General features: G+C 47.0%; 9 protein-coding genes across 9 annotated transcripts; 4 read left to right on the top strand and 5 right to left on the bottom strand.

The window, feature by feature from the left end:
- Positions 1-311: 311 nt before the first annotated feature.
- On the top strand, positions 312-3,605 carry PHATRDRAFT_42841 (predicted protein; the record flags this gene model as incomplete). Its single annotated transcript, XM_002177223.1, has 5 exons — positions 312-357; positions 391-1,495; positions 1,562-1,796; positions 1,892-2,386; positions 2,453-3,605. 5 exons carry the CDS (start codon positions 312-314, stop codon positions 3,317-3,319), a joined length of 2,748 nt encoding a protein of 915 aa, XP_002177259.1. The 3' UTR covers positions 3,320-3,605.
- On the bottom strand, positions 3,566-5,870 carry PHATRDRAFT_42840 (predicted protein). Its single transcript, XM_002176721.1, has 2 exons — positions 4,633-5,870; positions 3,566-4,571 (listed from the first exon to the last, which is right to left on the bottom strand). Exons 1-2 carry the CDS (start codon positions 5,852-5,854, stop codon positions 3,598-3,600), a joined length of 2,196 nt encoding a protein of 731 aa, XP_002176757.1. The 5' UTR covers positions 5,855-5,870; the 3' UTR covers positions 3,566-3,597.
- Positions 5,871-6,367: 497 nt separating this feature from the next.
- PHATRDRAFT_9035 (predicted protein) lies at positions 6,368-6,721 on the top strand (the record flags this gene model as incomplete). Its single annotated transcript, XM_002177222.1, has 1 exon — positions 6,368-6,721. One exon carries the CDS (start codon positions 6,368-6,370, stop codon positions 6,719-6,721), a length of 354 nt encoding a protein of 117 aa, XP_002177258.1.
- Positions 6,722-6,784: 63 nt separating this feature from the next.
- ARL1 (predicted protein) lies at positions 6,785-7,415 on the bottom strand (the record flags this gene model as incomplete). Its single annotated transcript, XM_002176720.1, has 2 exons — positions 6,785-7,147; positions 7,224-7,415. 2 exons carry the CDS (start codon positions 7,413-7,415, stop codon positions 6,785-6,787), a joined length of 555 nt encoding a protein of 184 aa, XP_002176756.1.
- A 445-nt stretch (positions 7,416-7,860) lies between these two features.
- PHATRDRAFT_42838 (predicted protein) lies at positions 7,861-8,582 on the top strand (the record flags this gene model as incomplete). The annotated part of the gene is made up of 1 exon (XM_002177221.1): positions 7,861-8,582. The coding sequence occupies exon 1, from the start codon at positions 7,875-7,877 to the stop codon at positions 8,580-8,582; it is 708 nt and encodes a 235-aa protein (XP_002177257.1). The 5' UTR covers positions 7,861-7,874.
- Positions 8,583-8,745: 163 nt separating this feature from the next.
- Positions 8,746-10,038, bottom strand: PHATRDRAFT_41686 (predicted protein; the record flags this gene model as incomplete). The annotated part of the gene is made up of 1 exon (XM_002176719.1): positions 8,746-10,038. The coding sequence occupies one exon, from the start codon at positions 10,036-10,038 to the stop codon at positions 8,746-8,748; it is 1,293 nt and encodes a 430-aa protein (XP_002176755.1).
- An 834-nt stretch (positions 10,039-10,872) lies between these two features.
- Positions 10,873-11,997, top strand: PHATRDRAFT_42836 (predicted protein; the record flags this gene model as incomplete). The annotated part of the gene is made up of 1 exon (XM_002177220.1): positions 10,873-11,997. One exon carries the CDS (start codon positions 10,873-10,875, stop codon positions 11,914-11,916), a length of 1,044 nt encoding a protein of 347 aa, XP_002177256.1. The 3' UTR covers positions 11,917-11,997.
- PHATRDRAFT_31927 (predicted protein) lies at positions 11,994-13,033 on the bottom strand (the record flags this gene model as incomplete). Its single annotated transcript, XM_002176718.1, has 2 exons — positions 11,994-12,219; positions 12,294-13,033. 2 exons carry the CDS (start codon positions 13,031-13,033, stop codon positions 11,994-11,996), a joined length of 966 nt encoding a protein of 321 aa, XP_002176754.1.
- A 316-nt stretch (positions 13,034-13,349) lies between these two features.
- Positions 13,350-14,513, bottom strand: PHATRDRAFT_42835 (predicted protein; the record flags this gene model as incomplete). The annotated part of the gene is made up of 1 exon (XM_002176717.1): positions 13,350-14,513. The coding sequence occupies exon 1, from the start codon at positions 14,466-14,468 to the stop codon at positions 13,350-13,352; it is 1,119 nt and encodes a 372-aa protein (XP_002176753.1). The 5' UTR covers positions 14,469-14,513.
- Between the last annotated feature and the right edge of the window lie 416 nt (positions 14,514-14,929).

The raw sequence follows: 14,929 nt of genomic DNA, 5'->3' as shown, positions 1-14,929 counted from the left end.
GTGATGGAAGGTTTGACAGTCGACTCTCACAGTCAGGTCTCACTGTCAGTAGAAGTAAATTCACAGTCACAGCCAATACTGCCATGTGTCTTATACGACATAACTGGAAACAATCGAAAAATACCAGTAATCGCTATGCAACAACCGTGAAAGGAATAAATAGGAGGGAAACACTAGAATGGCAAAATACTTTCCGTGCTCAGCTCAATGTCAAACGAAGAGACACTGAGATTTTTCGAGTCAGCTCCTTTGTTTGCCATACGCTAGCAAGACTCGCCTCCCCTACTCTTTGGACAGTCTTCGGTCCTTCCATGGCTCGATTCAGTTTAACAAATGTAAACTCCGATGAAGAAGAAAGTAAGTCTAGGGATTTCGAGTCTACGGTACTAGCTTTAAATGGTGTGGACGTCGAACTCGAGTACAGCAGCGACGACGACGATGAAGAAGACGAGCCTCCGCATCCACTGGGGTTTCGGTCGAGCACTCGGATTTCTCTCCATAGTCCGACAGAAACAATGGAGCAATACAAACGTAGGTGGGGTTACTTCTACCCGATAGACGATGCCCATGACGAGAACTTCTTTGACACCCCAATAGATTCCAAAATCCAATCCTTTCCACCGTTATCGACCTATATGAACCCCAACACAGTATCCACGAGAGCCCTTATTGGCTACGCGAATGAAAGGAAACCAACAGATGACTGTGTGGATCAAGTAATTCAGCTGCTGCAGGCCGCCGCTTTGGTTGACGAACGAGACTTGACGACACCGCTTTTGCTGGCTACCAATACACATCTCGATGCCACCAATCGGTTAACGCAACAGAAATTGATCGAAATTCAGCATGAAATTGACGTAGAACGCAGGCGGATGGAGCGTGACCATTTGGAAGCAGCCGAAGCCCTTCAATTGATTCTGCATCGAAACCAAGAAACGGCTGAATTGATAAGTGCGGAACAACGTCGGCTCGACAGCGTCGCACAAGAAGGAGAGGATATCCGAGCTCGAGCGGACAAAGAAAAACAAACAGCGTTGAAAGATGAAGAGCGACAGAAAGAAAAGGACGCTCAGGAAAATGCCAAGCGAGAGAATCTAGATTCTCAGAGGGCTGCGGAAAAAGAAGAGGCTGTAAGATCCTCGAAGTATGAATTTATCGCCAAAGCCAAGAAGCTTGTTGCGCAGCTTGTGCTAATTCGGGCTTCAGTAGAATCATTCGAAAAATCAAAAGCTGTTGGAAAGCGTCGATTACAAATGAAGAAAATAGTCAACGGCAAGGTCAACACTCTTTCTGAAAACACGCAAAAGATAAGAGAGGTCGCAAATAATGTATCACAAGCTATTGAAAAAGCGCGCGACGAAGACAAACAAGCCAAGGAGCAGGGCGAGGAGGGGAACAAAGGCTTCCTCCCAGAAATGGCTAGAGGAAAACGATACTTTGTTGATTTGCTCTCAAGCAAAGTCATTGTCCGGGTCCAAGCCGAAGGCTTCAACGGGTGAGTTTAGCATCTATCAATGGACACTTATTTGTGTGCATGCATACACTCACATATTTTTACTAGTCAACGCGGTGATGGATTCCCTCTTGCAAATATGTTGGCTCAGGTTTCCACTGATCACAAAGAACTCGGTCCAAATCTTGCTGCCCATATATACACCGTCTGCCCCACAGCTATACCGAGCTTGCCGGATCCTGCACCAGATGCAAGCGAGGATGATCTGATGCGAAGCCTTGGCATGTTGCAACACGCGGATGGCAACTTTGAAAGCTTTGAGCGCTTTTTGGGCAGAACTGAGGTAGGTGCTGCTGCGTCAACAACAATTTCTTCAATTTTTGTCGAAGAAGTGATCGAGATGCTGTATGCACATGCCTAACATATTTCTCATAACAGGGCATAATTTCAATGGTGGCAAACATCATGTCTTCAAGTCCTGCAAATCATACGCTGCTTGGCGGCCATGAAGGGGCAGTCAAGTGGATGACGCGATTTCTTTCCTTGCTACCAAGCAGTACCGACACAGCCCTCCCATTGATCGTTGCACCTGTTCTGGATGCATTTCTTACAGGTGCAGGTCACATGCTCGCAAATATCCACGCTGAAGAATTCAAGCTCCTATTGAAAGCTATCGACGAGAACGTCTTGCCTAGATTGGATGACGGGCCCACTGGGAAGCCTTCCGCTATGCGGTTAGAGAAGACTATGAGTGGAGGATACGAAAAGTTTCAAAGTACACTTCCATCTCGTGCTTTGGCGGAGTTTTACAATGGATCAAGCTTCTTGCGAAGTCACGGTAGCACATCAACACCCTCACCTTTCGGTCATTCGGTGTTTGCCGGAAATGCGGGGACTACGGGCGTCCCCCCTTTCGGCCAAAGCTCAACGAATGTAAGTTCTGGCCCTAGTTTTGGGGGACCTAGCATTACTGCGAAGAAACAATCACCTTTTGGTCAGAGCTTGGTAGAAGCGGGAACAAGCTCGGATGCATTTGGAAAGCCACCTTTGAATGCATCCCCTTTTACTGGTAGTGGGACAACATCTCATACTACATCAGGTATCTCAAAAATGGACCAGTCTGATTCATTCCAGCCAAAACAGACGCAAGCATTGCCGTTTGGCGTAGCTTCAAACACTTCAACTTTTGGACAGGTTGCTTCTTCGTCGCCAGCTCTACTTCAAAAGTCATCCCCCTTTGGAAACACTTTTCCAAGTCCGTCCCCGTTTGGAACTGCTGCCTCCGTCCCCTTTGGAAAGCCGAACGCAGTCCCTTTATCCGTGAGTGCACCCAATCCAAGTACTTCTCCGTTTGGAAATTCTTTACAAACCGTTGTGCCCTTTGGTGGCCAAAACATGAGCCTTCCTTCGTCTGGTTCTTCTATTCCAAACACTTTTCCATTCGGAAATCCCGCACAAGCCGCTTCGCCGTTTGGAAAGCCAACCCCAATGCTTTCGTCATATGGTATTTCCCATCCAAATCCTTCGCCATTTAAAAATCCATCAAGTGGCTCGTCTCCATTTGGCTCGGTTGTTGCTAGCTCATCTCCGTTTGGAGGGACCAGCAAGGTAATTTCCACATTCAATAGTGGCTCGTCTTCTCCGTTTGGCAGCCAAACGGGTTCTTCGTCTCCTTTTCCATCAGTTGGAGATTTTCCACCAAATTCTAATGGAAGACCCAGCCACACAACCAAAACGCAGCCTTGTAAATTTTTTGCCGAAGGTCGCTGCCGCTTCGGAGACAATTGCAGGTTCTCGCACGAACCTCCTAACAGTACCAGAATTCCATCATCTAGTCCCTTTATGAACACAACATTTCGTCAATGACCAACATCCGCACACAAATCTGGGTTGATAGCAATGCTTTATCCTCGGTCTATCGATAAGATTTGGATCGCAAGTGCCGTGGGGGAGCCCCAGTTCGCTTTGGGCAGTCTCTGATGAAGGGCTTGGAGACAGTAAGTTTTCATTAGATGGTATGAGACATGAGAAGCTGTTCGAATTGTGAACACGTTTAAAATCGTCTAGCACTTCGAATTAAAAGACAAGGCTGTTCTTACTAATGGTAGCATCTTCGAGCTAAAAGATACAATTAAGATTATCGACTATCTAGTGATCGCCTTTGTTGAAATGGCAAGCAGCTTCTTGAACTGTTGATGAGCCCCCTCCGCGTTCTGAACGCCTACAACAGCAATCTTCACCGTTTTACCCATCACCTTGCCCAAAGCTCTCTTGGTGAACTCGTAGAAGATTGGGACTTCATTCTCGTCTGCCAAATCTAAAATTTCTTGAAGTTTCTCGTCAATAGCTCCATAGTCGTCAAGATTGTTCGCCATGGCGACCAACTTCACCTTATGCGATCGAATGCCTCGAGCAACTTCACGAAGGCCCATTACTAGCCTTCGCTTCACTTTCGTATTATTTTCATCAACTGCCCGTTTTTGAAGACGCATTAATTCACCAAACATTTCTGTTAACAAAGGCTTCACAGATTCATCAGATATCAGCGTTGCGTATGGTCGTGGTGCTGTTATACCTGAGACTTTGGGCACTCGCTTGCACTCAATGAATCGGTCTGGAATAAGCTTGTCGCCCGAAAACATACGAACAGCTTCAGGCATCGCCGTTGTACCGATCGGTTTTGGAATTGCTTGCATTTTGCAAGCTGTTGTGGCAGAAACAATAGAACCACTTAGTAGCACACCGTTCAACGCATGAGCAGTTGCATTTGCTTCCTCGAAGCAACTTAATTGAATGCTGATAAACGGAGGATCTGCACTTATATTGGCAGACATGGCGTTGACCACACCGTGCTTTCCTACTAACTCTCGAAGGTCATCCAAACTTTCCTGGAGGCAATCAGTATCACTTAAATCATCTTCAGTGAGAACATTCGTAACGATGACAGTGGAGCTAGATTGAGGAGATTGAATTGGTATTTTTGAAACTACCGTAGCATGTAGAGGCTGCCCCCCAAGAATGTGCTTGCTGAGCTTTTCAGCTATCTTTTGAGCCTCGACGAAAGAAACCTCGTACACAAGAACAAGCCCTAGCGTGGGATCCTTTTTTAGTCGAATATCTTTTACATCACCGTATCGCGCAGCGAGTTCCCTCAACATCCGAAAGGCTTTCCTGAAGACCCTCCTCATCCTTTAGATCTTCAACGGTTATTACGTTTTCTATGTGCATTTCAGTTCGGGAAAGACTTGGTGCGCAATCAGGTTGGTTAGAAATAGCTTTCAGCGAGGCGAGGCAGGATCCTTGCCAGTCAAAATCTGGTTTTTCATCAAGTGCCTCGTCTATTTCAAACACATTCAGCGTTTTACCGCCCATTGTAATACCATGCCAGCAGTCGACAGCTGCATTTGCGTGCTGCGGTAATTTGAACTTGACGAACGATGGAAACGTATCGCCCATATGTCGACAGTCTGGTGGTCTAAAAACAAAACAATTCTCCACTTGCCCGATCTTTTCAGCCATTTCCAGTAGGTCCAATCGAATTTCGTTGTACTCATCATCATCTTCAAGTTCGTCCTCGCTTGTTAATCCGATAATACATACAAGGGAACTTGCTTTACGCTCTACACTATGAAGGGAGTCTTCGGGGTGTAGATCGCGCCACCGCCGTAACCGTTCCTCCAAAACTTTTTTCTTCAAGGCGGAGAACTTCTTCTTTTGAGGTCGAATTCGTTGTCGCCCCTTGTTCTTAACAACCATCTTTCCATCGCGCATAAGCTTGAGCAAATCGTGGGCGCTGTCACTATTGTTCCGTAATTCTGAATTTGTTTTTGAATTACGTTGGACGATAGATCGTGCATTCGTACCATCTCGATTTGTTGCCGCTGCTTCAAAATTGTTCCTTTCAAGCATAGAAGCATCGGTCCTATTCACATATTTGAAGGATGTTTTGGAAGGCGAGGTATTTTGAAGATAATTTTTTCTTCCTTTTTCCGACGATTGAAAATCAGCGGGTGTCGGCGTAGAAAAATCTTTTGTCGATTCGTTGTTTGCTGTAAGTTTTGGCTTCTTTTTCGTCAAGATTTTTTTCGACGGCGCTAGCTTATGGCTTCGGGGTGGATGTTCCTCGGTTCTCTTCGTATTTAGCTGCGGTTTCTGCCTTTTCGAATGCTTTAATCCCATCTCTTGATGTTGTATCTTCTTGCTGTGGAGCGCTGGAAAATTCAACGACAGGGGATGTGTCGGTGCAGCCGTTGCACAATCTCCCGGATTGTTCGCTGCATCAGGAATTGGGAAAACGCGTGGCTGCGCCGATACATTCCAAGCAAAGTGTTCCTGACGTCGCTCTGCTTTTTTCGGATCGCAATCAACTCCTTTGATTGCATCTGCAAAGGACCGATGCATCTTTCAGCCAGTCAAATTTCAGGTTGAATTATGAATAGAACATTCCTCGCGTGTAGCTCATGTTTGATGTTGACAAGTGTTTTGGACTGACTGTCACTGGCAGGGAATCAGCTTTCGTCTGGCAGGTTTTGGATTTTAAAACTTAAAATAGGAACTAGTAGGAATCACAAAACATGAGATGACGTCATTCCGAAATCTTGTCCTGCAGCAACGCAAAAACTTGACTGGGAACGTAGTAGCTCTTACTTGACGGGGTGCCGTCAGGAGGTGAAACTCTCTAATCACAAGACCCACTACTTTATCTCAGTGTACTGACTGGTTTTCATTTGAAGCTTGCGCCGTCACTGTCACCGTCGCATCCCTATCACTTCGACCATGACGACTAACAGAGTTCTTTTTCTTGCCATTCTGGCGTTGACTTGTCTAAGAACCAGAGCATTTCTGCCGGTGACAACGTTTGTAAGCCGAACCGTGGCAGGTTCGCATGGCGTGCACTCCTTGAGCATGGCAGATATGGCGGACGATTTTCTTCAGGAGACCCCGGATTCGACTCAGAATCGCATCAAGAACCTCGTTGAGGAAAAGCCGGTCCTTCTCTTCATGAAAGGAAATAAACTATTCCCTCAGTGTGGATTCTCGAATACGGCGGTACAGATCCTGGAGTCGTTCAAGATCGATTTCGAGACAGTCGATGTTCTTTCTGACGATAAAATCCGTGAAGGCGTCAAATTGTACAGCCAGTGGCCTACTATCCCCCAGCTGTACGTAGCTGGGGAATTTATTGGAGGGAGCGACATCATGATTGAAATGTATCAGTCTGGCGAGCTTGGTGAGATGATCGAGAAAGCGAAAGCGGACATGGTATAGATCGACTTATTTATTTGAGGAGCCACAGTAACCTAGGGTTATTATGTCAATTTGCGATCATATTTACGACTCGTCGCCTTTAATACATGTGACGAGCCAGTCGAAACCCTCAAAGAGACCCTTACCTTTCAATGCCGAAGTCTCTTGAATTGACCACTGTCTGTTCCGAACTTCTGGTAATCCCAAAGCATCGCTAATTTGTTCCGCATCCATAGCCCCTTTCTGATCCTGCTTGTTCGCAAAAACCAACAAAATAGCATCCTTCAGGTCCTCTTCTTCCAACATAGCTGCAAGCTCTCCTCGCGCAACAGACATTCTTTCAGTATCGGCACTGTCGACCACAAAAATAATAGCATCTGTATTTGGATAATAGCATCGCCAATACGGTCGAATGCTCGTCTGGCCGCCCAGATCCCATACTTGGAACTGAACGAAAGGATTGAATGAGACGAAGTGGCCCGGTTTGGCGTTTATGATAGGCGGCACACCTGAAACAACATACCTTGATGTTTTTATATTGCAGTGTTTCAACGTTGAATCCAATTGTCGGAATAGTCTGTACTGCTTCGTCGCTTTCGTTCTGCAACCGATACAAAATTGTTGTTTTACCCGCGTTGTCGAGACCGAGAATCAAAATACGTACTTCCTTCGAACCAAATAGGCCCTCAAACAAGCGGCTCATTATGATCCCCATAATGCTTCTGGATGAGCTCGTTTTGTGACAAAACGCTTAATTGGCCGTTCTGTTGGTCTTGACGCAACTCTTCACTTCAATTCGGGTTTTTCTCTTCCTACCATCGAGGTATACTTGCCTCAAAAGGATGTGGCACGCAGAGGAAGGCCTCGGTCATTGTCGCAGGCGACACCACAGGGTAAATCGTGCCCCAAGCCGTGAAACATTGGAGAATGACCGTACTCCGAGGTGGATCGCTAACAGTGAGTGAACCAGGTAGTTCTAGGCAGTAACGGTATTGTCGACATGCAAAGCACAAACGACTAATAAACATCACGTGGGACGCGTACGTATATGATTGAAATTGCCTAACACAGTCACATCAGAAGGCAAATCGAGTACCGAAGAGGATTTCTCACAATCAAATGGAAAATTACAGTCAAGGAACTAGTTACATGTTGGCCGAAACCAGCAATCACCATGACGACATCGACCCGAATACTATTACGAACTGAACTTGTTGCGACGCTAATTCTAGTCCTTGGGCCTTTGCTACTGCCTGGTTGCCACGGATTTCCTCGAGTCCTTGTGCGTCAGGGAACAAGTCGAGTGATCAGTCCAGCAAGACGAGGACTTCTGTATGCGTCATTAGAAGATGAAACAACGTTGTCTTCTGGAAGTCGCCGCAAATGCTTGCAAATTTCGTTGCAGTCATTCATCCTATCGACGATGACGTCGGTAGGGTTTGCCAACGCTGCTATGAAGAGCGACCAAAATGTCTTCAAAGTTGGCAAAGACTTGACCGATGAAGAGGCTTTGGCGCGGTTTAATGAAGGCCGCAAGAGCTTAAAGTACCTCCTTGACAATTTCGATCAGATTTGCACCGGCGGTGGCGACAATATTCGACGGTATCTGGGAACTGTCGGTACTACCTCCGGTCTCTGGGGAATCAGCAAGGTCATGCGGAGCCTCCAGGACAAAGCGGAGGATGTGATCGAGTTCACCGAAACAATGAATGAGGTGGATGCCTCGCTTCGCGGAGCTGATTCAGCCGCATACATGGCAATCTTTGTATCAACATCTTCTTCCTCGACGCCTCCAGAAAAGTATTTTGAAGATGCGCGCATCGAATCGAAGAGAGCCCTTCAGGCTATGAATGAGCTCGCCGAGCAAATCGACATGAAGTAAACGCAGTCAGCCGTCAGGTATCATCTCGCTCACACAAAAGCACCTATAAATAACTAACAAAAAGTAGAAATATATATATTATTGAGTTTTATGGAACTTCTAAGCAATCGCATTGCCCGCGAATCTATAAATCTTTTCCAATCAATTTGAGTGCGTAGAATCCTTAGAAGCCGAGAGCGTCATCAAGGGCGTAGAGAGCTTTGTCCTGTCGATCAAACCCATCCAGAAGTTCTTCTTCAGAGATAACGAGCGGTGGCGCAACATGCATGTGTGGGGGGCGGAGTAGACCAATGAGGCCATTGGCGGTATAGGCTTTCTTATACTCGACAAAGGCTTTGTCAATAGCCGTGTGCTGAAGCTGTGGGTTGGAACCGTCCGGTAAGTGAGCATCGAAGCAACCGAACATACCAATACTACGGTATTGCTTAATAGACGGATGGTTCTCGGTCAATCTGCGCATTTCGCTTTCGAGGGTAGGGGCAAGCCGCTGCACGTGTCCAATAACATCATTCTTGATCAAGTATTTGATGTTTTCGTAAGCGCAAGCCATTGCGACAGGGTGCGACGCATAAGTTGATCCCCAGCCCAATGGTTTTTCTTCAAAGGCTTCCATAATGTGCTTGCGGCAAGCCGTCATGGACAAAGGAAGAGCTGCCGAGGTCACGCCCTTCGCAGCAGTTACAATGTCGGGAATTACTCCTTCGTAATTTTGGAAACCAAACAGTTCTCCGGTGCGCCCGAACCCGACCATGACTTCATCACAATGCATGAGAATGTCATACTTGTCACACATGGCACGGACTCCTTGCATGTACCCCTTGGGAGGAACGAGCACACCGCCACCGCCGATGACCGACTCAAACTGGACCATAGCGATTGAGTCGGGACCTTCGTTCAGTATTTGTTCTTCGAGCATGTTGAGGGCGTGCTGTGTCCGTTCTTCTTCCGTCGCCCCCGCCAAGTCCCAAAACAGTGGAAAGGGGTGGAAAGCCTTGACAAAGCCGGGAACGTGATCGCCACCGAACCATCGGCGGAAGTCCCCCGTTGCTTGTTGCGAGTTGGACGTCCCTCCGTGATAGGAACGGTACCAGTTGATTACCTTGTACTTTCCTGTGTAGCGACGCGCCATCATGATGGCTGCTTCGTTCGCTTCCGATCCACACGACGGAAAGACCATTCCCTGTAAATCTCCGGGAAGAAGTTCCGTCATGAGCTTACTGAGTCGCGCTCGAACTTCAGAGATACCAAGGCCACCGTATACAAACGGAAGAGTCGACATTTGCTTGGTTGTGGCCTCAATCACTGCTTCGGGAAGATCGTATCCGATGTTAGAGCACACTGCCTGCGAGGTCCAGTCCAAAAATTTCGTCCCCTTGTCATCATAGAGATACACGCCCTCTCCGTGCGTGATGATTGGAGTGTTGTGGCGGGCTTTTCCAGGCGCCCAAGTTAACATGACGCTATTGGAAACGGCATCGCGGATCTGTGCCGAAGACCAGCTTCCCATCGGCATATCGTGCTCTTCCGAAATCTTGAGATTAGACGTGTTATCCATGGCTTTCTGGGAATGCAAAATTTAGCGAGGCAAGATAATACGTGTGAGACACATGGCACCTACAAGCACAGCTGTAAAGACGCCTATAGTGTACAAGTTCAGTACGGTCTACAAGGCTTTTGTTCGAAAAAGGTGGAACAGAACACGACACGTACCGTCAAAGCGGGGCTTTTGTGAGGCCATAGCTTGGAGCCTTTGACGATCGTGCGAGCGGCACTTCCTGCAGTGGCAGCAGACATGGTGGTATGAACGAGCGTATAAGGTGAAGGTTTCGATGAAAAGAGCACACGAATGATCTCTCAGGATTTGCCGAAAAGAACAATGCAGCACAATGAGAAACAGACTTCAATCTTCGTTCGCCAAAAGCTGCTTGTTTCGAGCGCAAGCGAAAAAAGCATCGCACGGATCGTCTCAACGATTCAATACGTCATCGCTGACCCAGATGATGACATCACTCGATTGGATTCTTTGCAGAAATTCTGGATCAGGGATATAAGCCACGACTCATTGGAGTAGAATTGTCGTCTGTCTATTCCACGTCAATCAAACTGTCACTGTGACACATCCAAGGATCATCAGAGCTCTCATCGTAACTGACAGCGAGGACAGCTGGTTGCAACCCCCCCTAACTGTAACAGGAAAGTAAATCCCAAATCAAAGATAATACAATACGTGTACTTCGATGGTGTCCACACTTACTTTTCATCCCGATCCCTTCACTTTTCAGAATCAACGATGAATCTCACTTGGACCAAGTTGGAGCCGATACCCGATCCCATCCATGGCTTGCCTTGTGCTCGGAGTTCACACGGTCTTTCGGTAGTTAACAACGGCCGTTGTCTGATTTTGTACGGCGGTGAACACGTCGCTCGTACGCCCATTGAAAGTGCGAGCTCGTGCTGGGCGCTGGATGTTGACACCAATGTGTGGCGGTTGATCAATGCGACTACTAATTCCCCACCCATCCGTATTGCTCATGCGCAGGCCGTACACAATGACCAGAATGTCTACGTTTTTGGTGGACGCGCTGGTATTACCATGGAAGAAAAAGCCATGAATGATCTCTGGAAATTGGATGCTTCAGGAGAACCAGGAACAGAAAAGTGGACGCAAATTTTTCCCCAAACGGATATTATTCCTGAGGCACGATCCTTTCACCGGATGCTATGTATTGGCGATAGTTTGTTTGTCTTTGGTGGCTGTGGGCAAGTTTCGGGTCGTTTGAACGATCTGTACCGATTTGACTTGAACGCCATGACGTGGCATCTACTGGGAAACGCAGCGCTACGAGGGCGTGGGGGGCCCAATCTCCTGTCTTTGGGATCCGGGAACAATTTGGCCGTCGTGGCTGGCTTTGCCGGCGAAGAGACATGCGATGGACAGGCCTTTGATATCTCGAAATCAATGTGGAATAAGGAAATGTTGTCTACGGGTCTACAAGGTATGCGGCCCCGCAGTGTGTCTGTTGCAGCATCGTTTCCAAACACAGGGATCGCGTTGATATTTGGCGGGGAGGTCGATCCTTCTGATCGTGGACACGAAGGTGCGGGTGGGTTCGAAAATGATATCGTAATTTTGGATGAGAAAACAGGTGCCCTCAAGGAAACGATTCTTTCAGCCAACTCCGGAAACTGGCCTGGTCCCCGCGGCTGGTCAGCTGGAGATGCACACGAAGATTCCAACGGGGGTTCGCAGCTTTTTCTCTTTGGTGGACTGTCCGGCGACGATGAAAACCCTACCAGACTAAATGATCTCTGGCGATTGGAGATTGCATGCTAAGGTTTGCCGTTAACACTCGAAAATGCTTGACAGTATCACAAATGCAATTTACTAAATCATTAAACGAGCAAGTATATTTACATAGAGCAGCAGTCCGAATCGGTTGGTATTCCAGAAGCATCAAGCTTTGGCATACCATCCACGTCCATTTCGAGACCTGGGGCGATCTCTTGTATAATTTCCCTGGGCGGCTGACCGTATGCTTGAACGTTTTGCATCAGATTCATAAGCTTTCCGGTATTGGTGGGCTCTGTTTCGTAGACGTGCACCAATCGTTCAAAACACTTCGACTGTTTGCATCGGCTGGAAATAGTAACTCGGTTAATTTCGGTACAAATCGTGAAGGACTACATAGAACGAAGAAAATCTTCACTTACTTTGAGTATTCTTGCTCTGTAATCGAGTCTTTTTTCTCTTTTAGCCAGGAGGGAAACTTCAGAGCGACCTGTTTCATCGGCTCATACATCAAGTCTTTCGAAACTAACTGCTCCATCATTCCGTCGATAACCGCGTCCGTATCAAAGCCTTCCCCCATGCCCGCAAAACCTTGCATCAAGTCATTTAGCATCGTCTCATCCGATGAGTCGTCTTTTCCAAACTCATCAGTACCTGCCTGCTTGGCCATATCTTCAATCAGGGTTGAGATCGCCTCATCTACTGTAGTGCTCGATTCTTTATCAGATTTGCTTGGGTTCGAGCTTCGGCTTTGTTTTGAACCATCGCTGGGGGAGGGTGCAGGATCCGTGCGTTGCGCTTCGGTTGTTTCAAATTGTATTTCATGAATAAGATTTCCCAAGAATTCACTCGCAGCGGCATCTACATCTTCTCCATTTGCGGAAAGTAGCTCTTTCATCATGCTGGAGAGTATCGCGTCTGTTTCATTAAGCCCTTCATCGCCTGCGGCACGAGGTGGCGGTAGCGGGCCCACGAATGGTGTCTCATGTTGATACGAGTTACTTTTGGTTGCGGAATGGGCCATATTTGACACATCAACGGCAATCCCATTTGATGATTCGTCCAGCTCTCTTTGTCGATCGTCGTCATCATCTTGGTCTAACTCATCCAAGGCAGCATCGAGTACAGCATCGATCTCGTATTCACTTGGAAGACTAGCCATACTGTTCAAAACGTAAGTTTTGCCAGTGAATTTTTCAGTAACATAAAGAGATGACTGACAATTTTTGGCTCGAGCGATGGTCGGAATCCTTATTACTACCACGGAGGTCACGAAAACGGCACTTTTTCTGTGGCGTCTGCAATGCGTCAATCGCGCAACAAATACATTCTTGCTACCTCCAAAACTACTGCAACAATATTTCGGTATAGCTAGGTTACAACAATATCCGATGAGATATATGTGTATGACTTCTATCTGTACACAATACAACCGTTTCTATTAAACTGTTCACTTAAAAACTATACTGTTCCTCTCGTTAATCTCGAATCTGCGACAGCTTTTCTTGGCCACGTTTTCCAAGACGTCCTTCTTCGCCTCTATCAAGCTGCTCATAGGTCTGCCCCATTGCCAATGCAGCAGCATCTTGTTGTTCACCGGGGAGTAACTGCTGCATAGCGGTGTAGGTTCCTTCAATCTGTTCCATTGAAGGCAAACCCTCAGAGTCCTTTCGTAGACGTGAAAGCACGGGAGCTATGGAAGGCGCCTTGGGGTAGCCTGCAACTGCCGTCGTCTCAAACGTTTTCCCCGTAGCCTCTGGAGCTGTCAGAACATCTACAAGGACCTTAGCGACGTCCTTACGATTGATACGTCCCACTGCGACATCACCTTGTGAAAAAATCGGCCGTGATCCTGCGGGCCAGCTATCGTTTAATCCTGATGGCCGAACAATGCAATAATCGGCACCTGTATCGCGGAGCTTTTCTTCGCTCATACGTTTAATATCAAGAATTCCAAACGGGTTAAGGCGAACGATTGGAATATTGGCGGCACCAGGAAACCTTTGCTTTTTGGCGTCATCCCAGATGGGCCTGGTTACCCCCGCCGAGCTGCAGAGAATCACTTTTGGAAGAGGTTCACCACCAGTTGCCTGAACAGCCGAAAGATACTTCCCGAATGAAGGTAGACCGACAGTATCGATTGTACGTTTTGTAGCGATGCCAAACAGCGACTTCATTCTTTCCAGAGGGGATGTATCCGCATTGCTGGAAAACCCAGTTGCACACCAAATAGCCGCATCCAAGCTCTCACAGAGTACCTTGATCTGGTTTTCGTCGAAGAGGTCGACTTGGACTATCTGTAGATTATCGGGAGGATTCGGAAAAATTTCGGCAGCTTTCTTGGTATCACGGACTATGGCTACGACGGAGGAGACTTCGCGTTCCAATAGCTCTTCAACTACTAGACGCCCTGTACGGCCGGTCGCACCTGTAACCGCTACTTTCTGGACAACATCTTTGAGTTGCAGTGGCTTTGATTCGTGTATCTCAGTGTCCCTTTTCTTGCCGAACACAGAAACGAAAGGCGGAGAGAACGCCGAATTTTCTGATATAAAGAAGCTACTCCAAATCGATAAAAGTAGCAAAGGCGTCTTCATAATGATTGCTTTCAAGAGAACTTTGCGAAAACGCCTGAAGGTTTCACCCTTACAAGAAACGTCGATTTCGATTTGATTGTGAGCCTTCGTACGCAATCATTCTCATTATGTCGTTTGTATTCGTAGTCATTCATAGTCAAGCTATCTGACGAAATCAAAACGGTAACTATGTGCTGGCTTCTGACGTAAGATGTATTTCAAATGCAAACTTTCAAAAGTAAAAGAGACAAATTATCTAAGTAATTTATTGGTATTTAAATTATATCTGATGTAACTTGATGCTACTTTCACTTTTCATACCGATAGCAAGGGAACAGAAGGATGATACCGAGACCTTGGCTCAAAACTGGTCATGGCTCATTGCATAAGCAGCTGCTCTCCAAATCAAGTGAGTCGGGATCTAGTGTCCCATAAGATACAAATTTGCGGTTGGAAAGGAGATCAACGCACCGTCACTTTGA

Source organism: Phaeodactylum tricornutum, chromosome 1 (assembly GCF_000150955.2).
Source record: "Phaeodactylum tricornutum CCAP 1055/1 chromosome 1, whole genome shotgun sequence".
In the NCBI taxonomy this organism is placed as follows: Eukaryota; Bacillariophyta; class Bacillariophyceae; order Surirellales; family Neidiaceae; genus Phaeodactylum; species Phaeodactylum tricornutum.
The sequence above is the reverse complement of the archived record's forward strand: the minus strand, read 5'-3'. Positions and strand labels throughout refer to the sequence as shown.

Excerpts from the sequence above, each read along its gene's own strand:
- PHATRDRAFT_42840 (XM_002176721.1), bottom strand. The coding sequence starts at position 5,854 with ATGCATCGGTCCTTTGCAGATGCAATCAAAGGAGTTGATTGCGATCCG. Across the intron at positions 4,572-4,632 it reads AGATCTAAAGGATGAGGAGG|ATATTCGACTAAAAAAGGAT; the intron begins GTCTTCAGGAAA and ends GTGATGTAAAAG.